Source organism: Bos indicus x Bos taurus, chromosome 2, assembly GCF_003369695.1.
Source record: "Bos indicus x Bos taurus breed Angus x Brahman F1 hybrid chromosome 2, Bos_hybrid_MaternalHap_v2.0, whole genome shotgun sequence".
Classification (NCBI taxonomy): Eukaryota; Metazoa; Chordata; class Mammalia; order Artiodactyla; family Bovidae; genus Bos; species Bos indicus x Bos taurus.
Window position 1 is genome coordinate 1640840 of NC_040077.1, and position 13840 is coordinate 1654679.

At 44.2% G+C, this 13840-nt stretch overlaps 1 protein-coding gene across 2 annotated transcripts in view; it reads right to left on the bottom strand.

Moving 5' to 3' along the window:
- Positions 1 to 152: 152 nt before the first annotated feature.
- Positions 153 to 13840, bottom strand: part of FAM168B (family with sequence similarity 168 member B) — a 41055-nt gene continuing 27367 nt past the window's right edge. For both annotated transcript variants that reach the window (XM_027554459.1, XM_027554463.1), the window contains 4 exons: positions 7264 to 7406; positions 6959 to 7136; positions 5063 to 5188; positions 153 to 4614 (listed from right to left, as the gene is read on the bottom strand). In XM_027554459.1, the coding sequence (XP_027410260.1) occupies positions 5076 to 5188; positions 6959 to 7136; positions 7264 to 7406 (434 nt within the window). In that variant the 3' untranslated portion in view covers positions 153 to 4614; positions 5063 to 5075. The remainder of the gene's footprint in view (positions 4615 to 5062; positions 5189 to 6958; positions 7137 to 7263; positions 7407 to 13840) is intronic.

Here is a 13840-nt window from a genome sequence, read left to right on the forward strand (position 1 = left end):
GCCGCCTTCACACTTGTACACACTGCCGAGGTCACGGGGGCTGAGCCGGAACCCCCTGGATTTTCTAAGGTGAGAGATGCTACACCACCTCCCATCCAGGCCAAGCCACCTGGAGGCAAAACCTATAGGGAAAAAGCATGAAAATCACACTATGCAACACAAGTCAATCTTTATTGAAAACTGCAGTATTAATACATAACAATTTACAATAAACGTGCTTTTAAGAATTTTAAATCTGAGCTCATCTACTCATCAGATTGCATAAAAAATTAAAATAGTAAGAATTTACACATTATGGAATTGGCTCAGGATGGATATTCCATTCCTTTGTATCGACTGACACCTTAGTTCAATGCAAAGGCGGGGGAGTGCCTTTAACACTGGAAGACAATGTTGACTTACGTTTGTAAAAAGTACTAAGAGAATGGTCTAAAAAAACAGTATTCGAAAACCATTAAAAACAAACAAACAAAAAAAAACAACCGTTTCCTAGTCAGTAACAGTGGCTCCCTTAGGTCTCTCTTGAGTGGCCATCATCACAGCAACCCCCCAGGAACACAGGAGAGCTGGCCTTCTGCTAACCACTGGTCTGCACGAGGACCTACAGGAGACCAGCAGGGCTCAGGAGGCCAAGTAAGACACTCATCATCTCTCAACACACGCATCCTGGAAGCACAGCCTCCCAGTGCTCACTGCAGGTTCCCTGTGCAGAGGTGCCAGGCTCTCCTGTCTCTGTCCCAAGTGACTGGAGGTTGGTCCTGGGGATTCAAATAAGATTACACCAGAGGTTTTCTATTCTTCAAGTCAATAGGGTAGGGAAAGACAAATCCTCTGAAACATCAACTCTGCAACTTTCTACCTGAAAAGATCAGACCCTCCTCTGCAGCATGTCATCTGCAGGCTCCTTTCAGAAAGCTCAGGCTGAGTGTTAAACAGCTCAGGAGAAAAAAACATGCCAACATTTGAAATGTGGTAGAGAGGGAGTCACGCAGGCTGCCCTTCCCCTATGCCAACCACTCCGCTCTAAAGACACACCCCCTCCTTAGAAAGCACCAAAAGAAGAGCCAGAAGCTGTCCCCCACCTCAAGCCCCACATCCTCAAGCCTACCCTTGCATGGCCAGAGGATGTCAGACAGGTGTCCTATCCTGTCTGGGAGATGCCCAGGCTGGCAAGAACTGGGGCGTCCAGCCGTTAGCTGCCAGATAGGGAGAAGGCGGCCCAACTGGTCAGAGTAATACTGTTTCCATATGTCTACCAAGTTCAGGTGAAGAAGTCTGGGTCTCCTTCTTAAACAGCAGGCCCAACATGGATGCGTCCAGTGTCAGCTATGCTCTCGCCCCTCTGTGACAGGACAGCACTGCAGACGGCACACCCCGAGCCCCCAGATCCTTTTCCTGTGTGTGCAGTGCCAACGCCAGCAGAGGGAGAGGCACTGAGAGCCCAGTCTGGGAGGGGGCACACACTGACCAGGTTCCCAGCCCGAGGCTCAGGACTGCTCTTGGCTCCTATAAACACCACATTTGCATAGCACTCAAGAAACAGAGTCACGTAATGTAACTGGGAGGCCTAGTAACCAAACCAACAAAAATGTTCAGAGAAGACTGAACACAAGAGACATAAAAGATCCTGAAGCGCCTCTGTGCTTGTTACCATGAGTGGCCCTGACCCTGACGCTGGCTGCACCCCTCACAGATAGCAAGCTGATGGGAGGATCATCACTCATCGGAAAATGTTCAGTCACCTGGCCCAGATCCAAACAAAAGAAACATATCTCCTAAACCTTAGAGGAGGGCTGTAGAACAGAATTTTTCAAAAATACCCATGATGGTATCTGTTTACAGAATTAATTCCTTTACTTGCCTGTCTCAATTTCTAAAATAACTGTAATTTAGCTAAAAGACTCTCAAATTAAGAATGTCACATACGAAAAATGCAAAATTTCTCTGAATATTCTACTATTGTGCTTAGGATATCAAATTATGCATTTTATTACAGAAGCTCTATTCCTTAATTTTAATGGAACTAAATGCTGCTAAAATTACAACAAATGATAGTTTGGTTACTATTCATTATGTCCAGATTCTCACCTGCTAGACAAGCTCTACCTTTCATATTTGATAACTGATGCCCTGATAGTTTCAAAATTGAAAAGACTTCCACACATAGGTATTCCATAATGCAGCAGTATTTGATGAAGCTTCCCAGCTCAACCTCACAAAAGGGAAGTAAGATTTTTTAGAAATTAAAGGGGGCTAAGTATTTATAAGTTGATGTAAATGGGGAGAAAACACAACCCACTCTTTTTTTTCTCTTAAAAACACCATTTAATTCAGTGCTCATGAAAACACTCACCCTGTGTGTTGTGTCTCAGACAATACTGAAGAAACAGCCTCATAACTTCTCATAACTTCCTCCTGAATTCAAATGACTGTAACCCTTAGAGGCAGTCTGTGTGTGTGTGTGTGTGTGTGTGTGTGAGAGAGAGAGAGAGACAGACAGAGAGAGAGAGAGAGAGACTGGGACTTTTAAAGAGTTATACAAAACTCACTTACTACACTAAACTGGGGAAACCTACTTCTCTGCTACCGATCAGTTCTGCCCCGGAACCCTCAGAACATTACCAACCACCCACTAAACAGATAGAATAACCAACAATGAGTTGAAGCGGACATGGTGTGCCTGGGGTAAATAACTGCTACACACACAGAAACACACAAACACATACATACAAAGGTGGGTTAAGTGCTCTCCAATTTAAAGTACTTATCAGTAAACATACTATGTTACAGACAGTAGAAATAAATCTTCTGTTTACAATGATCCATGCAAAAATATCCCTAAACTTTTTATAAAATAAAATGTGAAAAAGAAAACTATGACAAATACTTACTATAGAAAATACAGTTACCAAAGGCTCAGCGGTCAGTTGTCCCACTCACTAACCAGGGCTGAATGCTATCCCAGTGCCAGAGCCCTGATCAGCTGCCAGAGCTGTAAGAAGAGTTAGGGTCCCCTCCCCAGCCAAGGCCCACAGCACTCGAAACGATGACAGGGTAGAATAGGGGCACCCCCACCCCCAACAGGCTGAAGGGCCACAAACCCTCACCACTCTCAGCCCCTCTGACTCCATCTGAGGACAGGCAGACACATACAACCATTGATACAGGCTGGGGACATTTAATCAAAAAAAAAAAAAAAAAAACCCCTCTTGGCTTCTTATGTACAATACTCAGATTTTAGACACAAACTCCTTCCTGTAATGACAGGCAAACATGCTCTGACTGGCAGACACGTTTCGATGCTGCCTGGCCCTGTGCTGTCCACTGCTTTGTGCCAAGTCTCTTCAGCCACAGGAGAAATGGTCGAAGGGGCCACAGACGACAGGCCAGCCATTGCCTCACCCTCCCACTCCCATCTCCACAAGCCCCTCCAAGCATCCTCAGGACAAGTCCCCATCAAGCGGGGGCCTAAGGACAGCCACAGCCCTGCCTCTCTGCAAGAAACCATCAGTGTCAAAGCTTTGTTCCCGTTTAACAGTTCTTAAATGTACAGCTTTCTTCGTAACACAGCTGGTATCGTTGCCCTTCCTTGTGGGAGGGAGAACAGCAATTCCTACACATGTTTTCAGGAGACTAAAACATTTCTCAGGGGAAAAAAAATAGGGATGACTTTTCCTAAGCTAAATAAAGGAGAGGCCAATACCTCCTCCAAGTGTGGCTGTTTCTCTTCCATCCCAGGAAAATAATTTAAGCTTTACATAGGACTTTTCCAATAAAGATATAGAAAACATCATATCCATCTATAAGTGATTTGTAACAAAAATTTAGACAGCGTTTAGAGAAAACTGTTTTGCTGTTATATCACCTCACTGTACTGGCACCCTACTCTAATCTTTCATGGCAATCCCTAAGAACATCCACAGCACACAGACCCCACAAGCCTAAATGGAAAGAAAGCCATTAACCTGGCTGCACCCCAAGCAGTGCTGGGCCTCCCCACACTCTCCCCTTGCCTGCAACTCTCTCTCACTGTGGTCGGCGTGAAAGGAACAGATGGCTGGAAAGTCAAAGTCCACATATCCAACTGGCAACCCACCTCAACCCCAAAAGGCTGAAGAATCATCGAAGAGATCTCAGATGTTCTATGAAGAAATTCACTTTAACACTTATAACTTTAAGACTTTGCATACATTACAACAGTGCATTAGTGATACAAGTTGTAAAATACTTTTCCATTCCTTTGGATTTTGCATATGATGGTTCTGCATCAGTCACTGCAGGTAGATTGAGCAAGCTTTTTGTGTGTGTGTGTGTGTGTGTGTGTGTGTGTTTTAACATGCATTCAACTAGATATGATTCAGAATAGATTAATACTCCCTTTTATCATTACAGTTAGCTAAAAAGTTGCCTGGCAGCCCACCAAACAGGATCTGCTGTAAGACGAACCCAAAGAGTCCACTGGAGACTGAGGGCGCTGGGACCTGCTAGGCTGGCTGCAGTAGTGTTTAGCTAAGTGTCGAGAGCATTACGAAGAAAGTCCTGGTTGGAGGCAGAAGGCCTGCAGCACCAGCTGTGGAACCTCCATGATGTGACTGCACAGCTCCATCCACAAACCTGAGGGTGGGGAGAAAGAGGGGCACACAGTCACACACACAGCTCCTCTGGCACCAGTGCTCTGTAAAGGAGCCATTTCAACTGGAGGAGGAGGAAATCCACTAAGACAAGAAAGGGCAACAGCAAAAGAGGCGACTGTGCCTGGTTTCTGAGAACTTCCAATTACAACTGGAATCCTCCTTCCTCCAGGAGGCAGGCAGGAGACCAGAGCAGAGCCCAGGTAAGGAGCACAGTGCAGGGGTGCACAGCAAGAACTCAAACGGCTTCCTCTTCCTTCCTTCCTTTGTAGGGTCCCAGGAAAGACAAGAAGTTAAATGTGGCATCGCCTTCGAATCATCAGGTATCATTTTCCTTGTCACTGTTTAAACTGTCATAGATCTCCCATTCTCCACTTTAAAAAAATACACTTTAGTCACAAAGCTAGGCCTGGGCTTCATTGGTCACTTACGTTTGCAGGGTGATCACCACTGAGGGGGCACATAGCTGTAGGTGGGCGTTCCTGGGGCCCGATACGTGGGCACAGTGACAGGGTGGGGAGCAACTGGAGTTGGGGAGTGGGCAGTCAGCAGGGTACCTAGAGGGAAGAGCAAGCATCTCAGTGGAGGGCAGCACTCCCCTTGCCCCAGTACCTCCAACAAAGAGAGCTCCTGCCTGACCCTCGTGGCAAGGAGAGAGGCAGAGAGGAAGAGGGGTGGCCGTGACCCACAGTGCTCTCAGAACCCGATTATATGCAAGCCAAGGCTGTATAAACACAGCAGGCTCACAGTGACGGCATGTGTGTAGAAGCCTGTGTGCTTCCCCTTCACACAAATGTACTGAATTACTTCTGCAGGTGAGATGACAAAAACAAAACAAAAATGTTATTTAGTCTTAAAAAGGAAGGAAATTTGTCAAATCCTACAATATGGATGAACCTTGAGGACATTATGCTCAGTGAAATAAACCAGTCACAAAAGACAAACACTGCCTGTGTCCACGTACATGAGGTCCCTAGTGGAGGCAAATGGATGGTACGGAAAGGAGCGTGGTGGTTGCCAGGGTCTGGAACAGAGGGAGGGGGAGGTGTTTGTTATACAGAGCTTCAGTTCTGCAAGACGAAATGCTCCAGAGATGTGACACAACAGTGTGATACCACCAGCGACCTCTACACTTGGAAATGGCTAAGATGGTAATAACTAACTGGGAAGAAGGGAGGGAAGCAGGGAGGTTCCCAACTGTGCAAGCTTCTGAGTACCTTAAGCTAAGCTTATTTTCCCTATAAATACAGGAAACTCAGCAGCCATCTGTGTCCACTTACAGCCAAGAACCACCTCAAACCTCACAGCCTCACCTGGACCCCTGCGCCCTGAGTGCACCCACACCAGGGCCTGCCAACCCCTCCCTCCATGTGCCTCAAACACTGAGTTTCTATCTGTGCCAGACTCTCCTTTGCCTCTGGGGTAAGTGTGGGAAAACCAAATAAAATCAGAGACTGAGCAGAAAAACACATGGTATCCTGAACCACCTTCCTCTCTGACGTTTCCCTTATGCTGAAGTAAAGTCTACAAAACAAAGAGGAAATAATGCATTTCTTTAAAAGTCACAGCCATGGGCAATCCAGTCACTGTGTAAACCTGGCCCCCCTGCACAGATAACTTACATTTCCACAGGAGGTGACCTCACTCCTAGACATTTAACCAAGCCCTCAAATGCTCCAAGATTCCATGGAGACAGGCCGGTCCAAGCCACGGATCTCTACTCTCTCTGGTTTATTTTCCTGACCTAGAAGCAGCCTTGGGAAATTGTCTACGTGCATGCCAAAGGATTTCTATAAGCAGCTCTTAGCTCTGTGAACCCAAGACTGGCTTTCTGCAATTCATGAGAACATCCCCATTAAGACAAGCTGGCCTGCGCTGGTAGCCCACACTAAAGGGAAGGACAAGAGGGTCAGCCCCCCAGATCATGGAATATCCCCGCTTCTGCTCAAGCTTTAACATGCTCACCACAGTGATCTGGCCACTCCTTGTCCCTACATGCTCACCACAGTGATCTGGCCACTCCTTGTCCCTACAGCCAGGTAACTCAGTTCATCAAATTTGGAGAGGGCTAGCCAGTCTTGTCTATGGAAAAGGTACTTGGCTCATGGTTCTAAACCCCACACTCAAAATCAACTGAAGGAGAAGGGAAAAGAAAGGAGAGGAAGTAAAGAAAATGATAACATGCCATTCCTCCCAAAGGATCAGATGTCCTTTCACACAACTCTAGCAATGAAAAGTCAAAGCCAAGGGTCAGAGTTCTAGTGAACTCTCCCTTCCCCCAGCCCTCAGGCCATCGCAGAGGAGGCACCCCGGGGCCAAGGACTCACCCGCTGACATGGCCATAGTGGTGCCCGCCACCATGCCCATGGTGACCCCGTTGCCTCTCGGCGGAGGGAGGGGAGCAGGGTACACCGTCGCCGGCATGCCGTTGGGCTGCACCACCGTGGTGTGGTGGATGACGTGAGGGGGTGCTGCATACAGGGGCTGGGTGTAGTACGTGCCTTGCTGGGGAAAGAAGAGAGACAGATGCCACAGGGGCACACACCTGGGTGAGAGCCCCAAGGGGCCGACCCATCCCCACACACAGTGCCCAGGAGACCCTCATGACACCCACAGCGCACCCCAGGCCTACCTGTGCATACGGGCTCTGCTGGGGGTAGGCACTTCGCACGGGGTACACAGCAGTCTGGTAAGGGTTGGGGGAGGAGGAATACGGTGGCACTGCCCCGCTGGTGGGGGAACAGGACACTTTGTAAGGAGTGCCAGAAGTGTAACCTGAAACAAAAAAGTCCAAAGCCTAAGTTCAAACCCACACATGACCAGACCCAGGGAGGGAGCAAGTGTGCCGCAAGGAACAAGGCGGCATTCCCGTCCCGACCACAGTCATGCTGGACACCGCCACCACAATCCGGCTTCATTTCTTAAACTTGATGTGCAAGTATGTGTGTGCGGGGTGGGGTGGAGGCAAGGGAGAACATTCTGAGTATATCTTCATATAGAACAGGAAAGAAACACCCATCTTGTCAGAATATGTATTAGCATGCCATTCCTGGAGCACAATTTGGCATTAAAAGTATGTATTTCTTTTAGGCTCACCATCTATTTCTAGAAATTTGTTTAAAGAAATAAGCACATGAAAAGATGCTCAACATAGCTAGTCTTGGTTGTTACTGCTGATGTTTAGTTGCTAAGTCATGTCCGACTCTTTGTGATCCCATAGACTGTAGCCTGCCAGGCTCCTCTGCCCATGGAATTTCCTAGGCAAGTATACTGGAGTGGGTTGCCATTCCCTTCTCCAGGGGATCTTCCCAACTCAGGGATGGAACCCATGTCTCCCGCTTGGCAGGCAGAATGTTTACCACTGAGCCACCTGAGAAGCCCTATAACCACAACTGTTATTGTTGTTCAATCGCTAAGTTGTGTCAGGCTCTGAGACCCCACGGACTGTAGCCCGCGAGGCTCCTCTGTCCAGGGAAATGCAAATCAAAACCGCAATGAGGTACTGCCTCACACCTGTGAGAATGGCTATTAATAAATTAAGAACATAAATAACAAATGTTGGTGAAGATGTGGAGGAAAGGGAATCCTGGTACACAATTGGTAAGAATGAAAACTGGTTCAGCCACTAGGAAAACAGTATGGAAGTGTCTTAAAAAACTAAAAATAGAACTACCAAATAAACCAACAATTTCACTGCTAGGTATTGTGACAAAGAAAATGAAAACACTAATTTGAAAAGATACATGGATCCCAATTTTCATAGCAGAATTATTTACAACTGTCAAGATATGAAAGCAACCTAAGTGTCCAACAACAGATGAAGATGTATCACACACACACGCAGGCACACAAGGAAGTATTACTCAGCCATTAAAAAAAGGAAAAAATTTTGTCGTTTGCAACAGCACGGATGGACTTGGAGGGTATTATGTTTAATGAAATAAGACAGAAAGAAAAACTGCATGATATCATTTATATGTGGAATCTTAAAAAACACAAACTAGCGAATATAACTGATAAAACCAGACTCACAGATACAGAACCAGTGGTTCACTGGAGAGGAAAGGGAGGAGGGGACAACATAGCAGAAGGGGATTTCAGAGGTAAAAACTATTATGTATAAAATAATCTACAAGGAAACACACAGGGAATATAGCCAATATTTCACAGCAACTAGAAATGGAATATAACCTTTAAAAATGGTGAATTAATTTTCAGTGAAAAAAGAAATAAGCATAGATTTAAACAAAGTCTCAATGGTAAGCATGCTCATCCCCAGTGTTGTTAATAGCAGCAAAAATAAAAGGAAAAACTTGTCAAACAGTAGGGTTATGGTAAAGACTCCTGGGTCTAAGGCAGCAGTTGAACACATACACTTGCTTTTGTCCCCACCCAAAATTACAATAAAGCAGATTAATATATAAAAAGACATAAAGCCTCGAAGATAAGAAGGGAAGAAAAGACATTTTGGAACCTAAAAATCTTAGAACCTTTAAGAAGCAGAAATGGAAAATGACTTAGCAAACTCAAAAGGCTACACTTTTAGCCAGCAGTGCAGAGGGTCAAGCAGCAGCCTGACAACAGAAAAGCCCCTTCCCCAAGACCTAGAGGACCTAGGAGGGCATGGCAACCCACTCCAGTATTCTTGCCTGGAGAATCCCCATGGGTTGAGGAGCCAGGTGGGCTACAGTCCATGGGGTTGCAAAGAATCAGACACAACTGAGCGATAAGTGCACACGCACACACACACAAGACCTAAAAACTGTCAGCACCTGTTTCCAGGAAGTGATGAAGGACCACAATCTGGAAGAGTGGTTGAGAATCTATCTAGTAAGCTGAAAGCCGCCTGGCTCCCCTTCCTAACTCCCCATCCCAAGAGAGAACAGTTTTTCTCCAGGAAGGGTCTCTGAGCTTTTACATTCACAGCAAATTTATTCCTACAGACTAAGCCCAACAAAGCTAGTAGAGGTGATGGAATTCCAGTTGAGCTAATTCCAATCCTAAAAGATGCTGTGAAAGTGATGTACTCAGTATGCCAGCAAATCTGGGAAACTCAGCAGTGGCCACAGGACTGGAAAAGGTGAGTTTTCATTCCAATCCCAAAGACTGCCCAAACTACCGCACAATTGCACTCATCTCATATGCTAGCAAAGTAATGCTCAAAATTCTCCAAGCCAGGCTTCAACAGCACGTGAACCGTGAACTTCCAGATGTTCAAGGTGGATTTAGAAAAGGCAGAGGAACCAGAGATCAAATTGCCAACATCCGCTGGATCATCAGAAAAGCAAGAGAGTTCCAGGAAAACATGTACTTATGCTTTATTGACTATGCCAAAGCCTTTGACTGTGTGGATCACAACAAACTGTGGAAAATTCTTAGAGAAGGGAATACCAGATTACCTAAACTGCCTCCTAAGAAATCTGTATGCAGGTCAAGAAGCAACAGTTATAACTGGACATGGAACAACAGAATGGTTCTAAATCAGGAAAGGAGTATGTCAAGGCTATATACGGTACCCTGCTTATTTAACTTATATGCAGAGTCCATCATGAGAAATGCTGGACTGGATGAAACACAAGCTGGAATCTAGATTACCAGGAGAAATAGCTCAGACATGCAGATGACACCACCCTTATGACCAAAAGCAAAGAAGAACTAAAGAGCCTCCTGATGAAAGTGAAAGAGGAGAGTGAAAAAGTTGGCTTAAAACTCAACATTCAGAAAACTAAGATCAAGGCATCTGGTCCCATCACTTCATGGCAAATAGATAGGGAAACAATGGAAACAGAAAAGTGAGAGACTTCATTTTTGGGGGCTCCAAAATCACTGCAGATGGTGACTGCAGCCATGAAATTAAAAGATGCTTGCTCCTTGCTCCTTGGAAGGAAAGTTATGACCAACCTAGACAGCATATTAAAAAGCAGAGACATTACTTTGCCATCAAAGGTCCGTCTAGGCATAGCTATGGTTTTTCCAGTGGTCATGTATGGATGTGAGAGATGGACTATAAAGCTGAGTGCCGAAGAACTGATGCTTTTGAAGTGTGGTGCTGGAGAAGCCTCTTGAGAGTCCCTTAGACTGCAAGGAAATCCAACCAGTCCATTCTAAAGGAGATCAGCCCTGAATATTCACTGGAAGGACTGATGCTGAAGCTGAAGCTCCAATACTTTGGCCACCTGATGTGAAGAACTGACTCACTGGAAAAGACCCTGATGCTAGGAAAGATTGAAGGCCGGAGGAGAAGGGGATACCAGAGGATTAGATGGTTGGATGGCATCACCGACATGAATCTGAGCAAGCTCCGGAGGTTGGTGATGGACAGGGAAGCCTAGCGTGCTGCAATCCATAGGTTGCAAAGAGTCGGACACGACTGAGCGACTGAACTGAACTGAAGCCCATCAGCAAACTGTGGTACAACCAAACAACAAAATACTACTCAACAATAAAAAAAGGTAGAAGTGCTGGTACACATATTAATTACATGGGATAGATCTCAAAAAAAGAAAATACACAAAAGAAGTCAGACACAGTAACACATGACATGATACTCCAAGAAAGACCAACATAATCTACACAGAAAACCAATTAGAGGTACCCAGGGATCAGAGGGCATCTTTCATGGGAACAAAGTCACTCAACTGCAGTGGTGTTACACATCTGTATACAATCTGTATACGTGTCTAAACACACCAAACTGCACTTTTAAGGATGGCTCATCTGCAAATTATATCTCAATAAAACTGCTTTCAAAAAAGTCTGAGAAACCATTTCTCATTCACTAAAATATAGCCACTGTTTTGTTCCACTACCTTCTGCTGTTTTTCAGGCAACTTCATAATCCCATTTTCCCAAAGCCTTTTATCTTTCTCAGCAAAGAACTGTCCCAAAGCTGTGGTACATATACACAATGGAGTACTACTCAGCCATTAAAAAGAATACATTTGAATCAGTTCTAATGAGGTGGATGAAACTAGAGCCTATTATACAGAGTGAAGTAAGCCAGAAAGAAAAACACCAATACAGTATACTAGCGCATATATATGGAATTAGAAAGATGGTAACGATAACCCTGTATGCGAGACAGCAAAAGAAACACAGACGTATAGAACAGTCTTTTGGACTCTGTGGGAGAGGGAGGAGGGGATGATTTGGGAGAATGGCATTGAAACATGTATAATATATAAGAAACGAATCACCAGTCCAGGTTCGATGCAGGATACAGGAAGCTTGGGGCTGGTGCCCTGGGATGACCCAGAGGGATGGTATGGGGAGGGAGGTGGGAGGGGGGTTCAGAATGGGGAACAAGTGTACACCCGTGGTGGATTCATGTTGATGTATGGCAAAACCAATACAATATTGTAAAGTAATTAGCCTCTAATTAAATAAATTTAAATTTAAAAAAAAAATAAATAAAAAATAGCAAAGAAAAAAAGAACTGTCCCAGGTACCTTTTACAGTCTTTCAGGAAACTGAAATTTTTTCAAATAAGAGAATTTTGTAAAGGCCAAAATAAATGGAAATCCAAAGGTGTAATGTCTAGTGAATACAGCAGATGAACCAGCACTTCCCAGTCAAGCTGTAACAATTTGTGCCTGGTCATCAGAGAAACATGGTCTTGCATTATCCTGATGGAAGATTATGCATTTTCTGTTGACTAATTCTGGACACTTTTTGTCAAGTGCTGCTTTCAGTTGGTCTAACTGGGAGCAGTACTTGTTGGAATTGTTTGGTTTTCCAAAAGGAGTCCATAACAGAGGACTCCCTTCCAATCCCACCATACACACAACATCACCTTCTTTGGATGAAGACAGGCCTTTGGTATAGGGTTGGTGATGGTTCATTTCACTTGCCCCACAGTCTCTTCCGTTCCACATTATTGTACAGTATCCACTTTTTATCGCCATCACAATTGTTTTTAAAACAAAAGACAGAATGTTTGCATTATGTTTAAGTAGAGAATCACATGTGGAAATACAGTCAAGAGGTTTTTTATCCAAACTGATGTGGGACCCAAATGCCAAAGAGATGAACATAACCAAGCTGGTGCAAATGACTGTCAATGCTTGCTTCAGACATGTTGGCTATCTCCTGAGTAGTACAATGTTCGTTGTTCTCAATGTCTCAATTTGACTGCTATCAATTTCAACTGTTAAACCCGGCCGTGGAGCACTGTCCAGCAAGAAATCACCCTGAAATCTCATAAACCACTTCTGACACATTCAATCAGTCACGGCACCTTTTCCATATACTGCACAAGTCTTTCTTGCACTTCAGTTGCGTTTTTACCTTTCTCGAAATAATGAAGCATGATATGCCAAAAATGTTGCTTTTTTTCTATCATCTTCAATAATAAAACGGCTACAGAAAAATTCACCAATTTTGATAAGATTCTTACAAAATGTATGCTGATATGATAGCTGTCACAATACAATCTAACAAAACTGTTGTGAATGAAGTTAAAAACAACTAAGTGCTCCTAGAACTTACCTTATGGGCGGGGGGGAGCTTTTTGACTAACCCAGTATTTTGAAATTTACTAAATATGATGTAAGTAAAAACACTGCCAAAATTTGAAGACACCAAAATTTAATACCAATTCTAGGCTAAAAGAGAGTAGAATAAACAGACTTTCAGGATTTGGAAATGCAACTTTAAAGACAAGAGCAGTTAAGTCCCTCTCTCTAGCTGCTCATCTACTAGTATTTAAGAGAGACAGAAAAGGAAAGTGATGGTTTCACAGGTATAGACATGTAAAAATCCATCACACTGAAGCTTTAAATATGTGTACTTAACTGTACACAAATTATACCACAATAAGGTAGCAAAACATTTAATTATAAAGACAAAAAGGTAACTACAAAAGCCACCAACTTCTAACCATGCACTGACACTCCCAGAAGATGGCTCAATAACAGCTCCTGGCAAAAGCTAATGTTGAAATCATGAGTTACTTTTTATGCCATTACATTCATTATGATTTCTGGGAATATGTTACCTTGAGAAAAGATTTCGTATGAGAGAGAGGCAGAGAAATAAGAGAGAGAGAGATGGAGCTGTGAGAAAGGGATTAATGAAGTTAATAGCAAGCAAAGAAAGACACGTTATCTGAATTTGAGTAACATTTTGCATTCGTTGTCATGGAATAAAAAGGGAGCTGGTGACGGCTGATTTACAAGAAGGACATTATCTTATTACAAGCACTTCTTAAT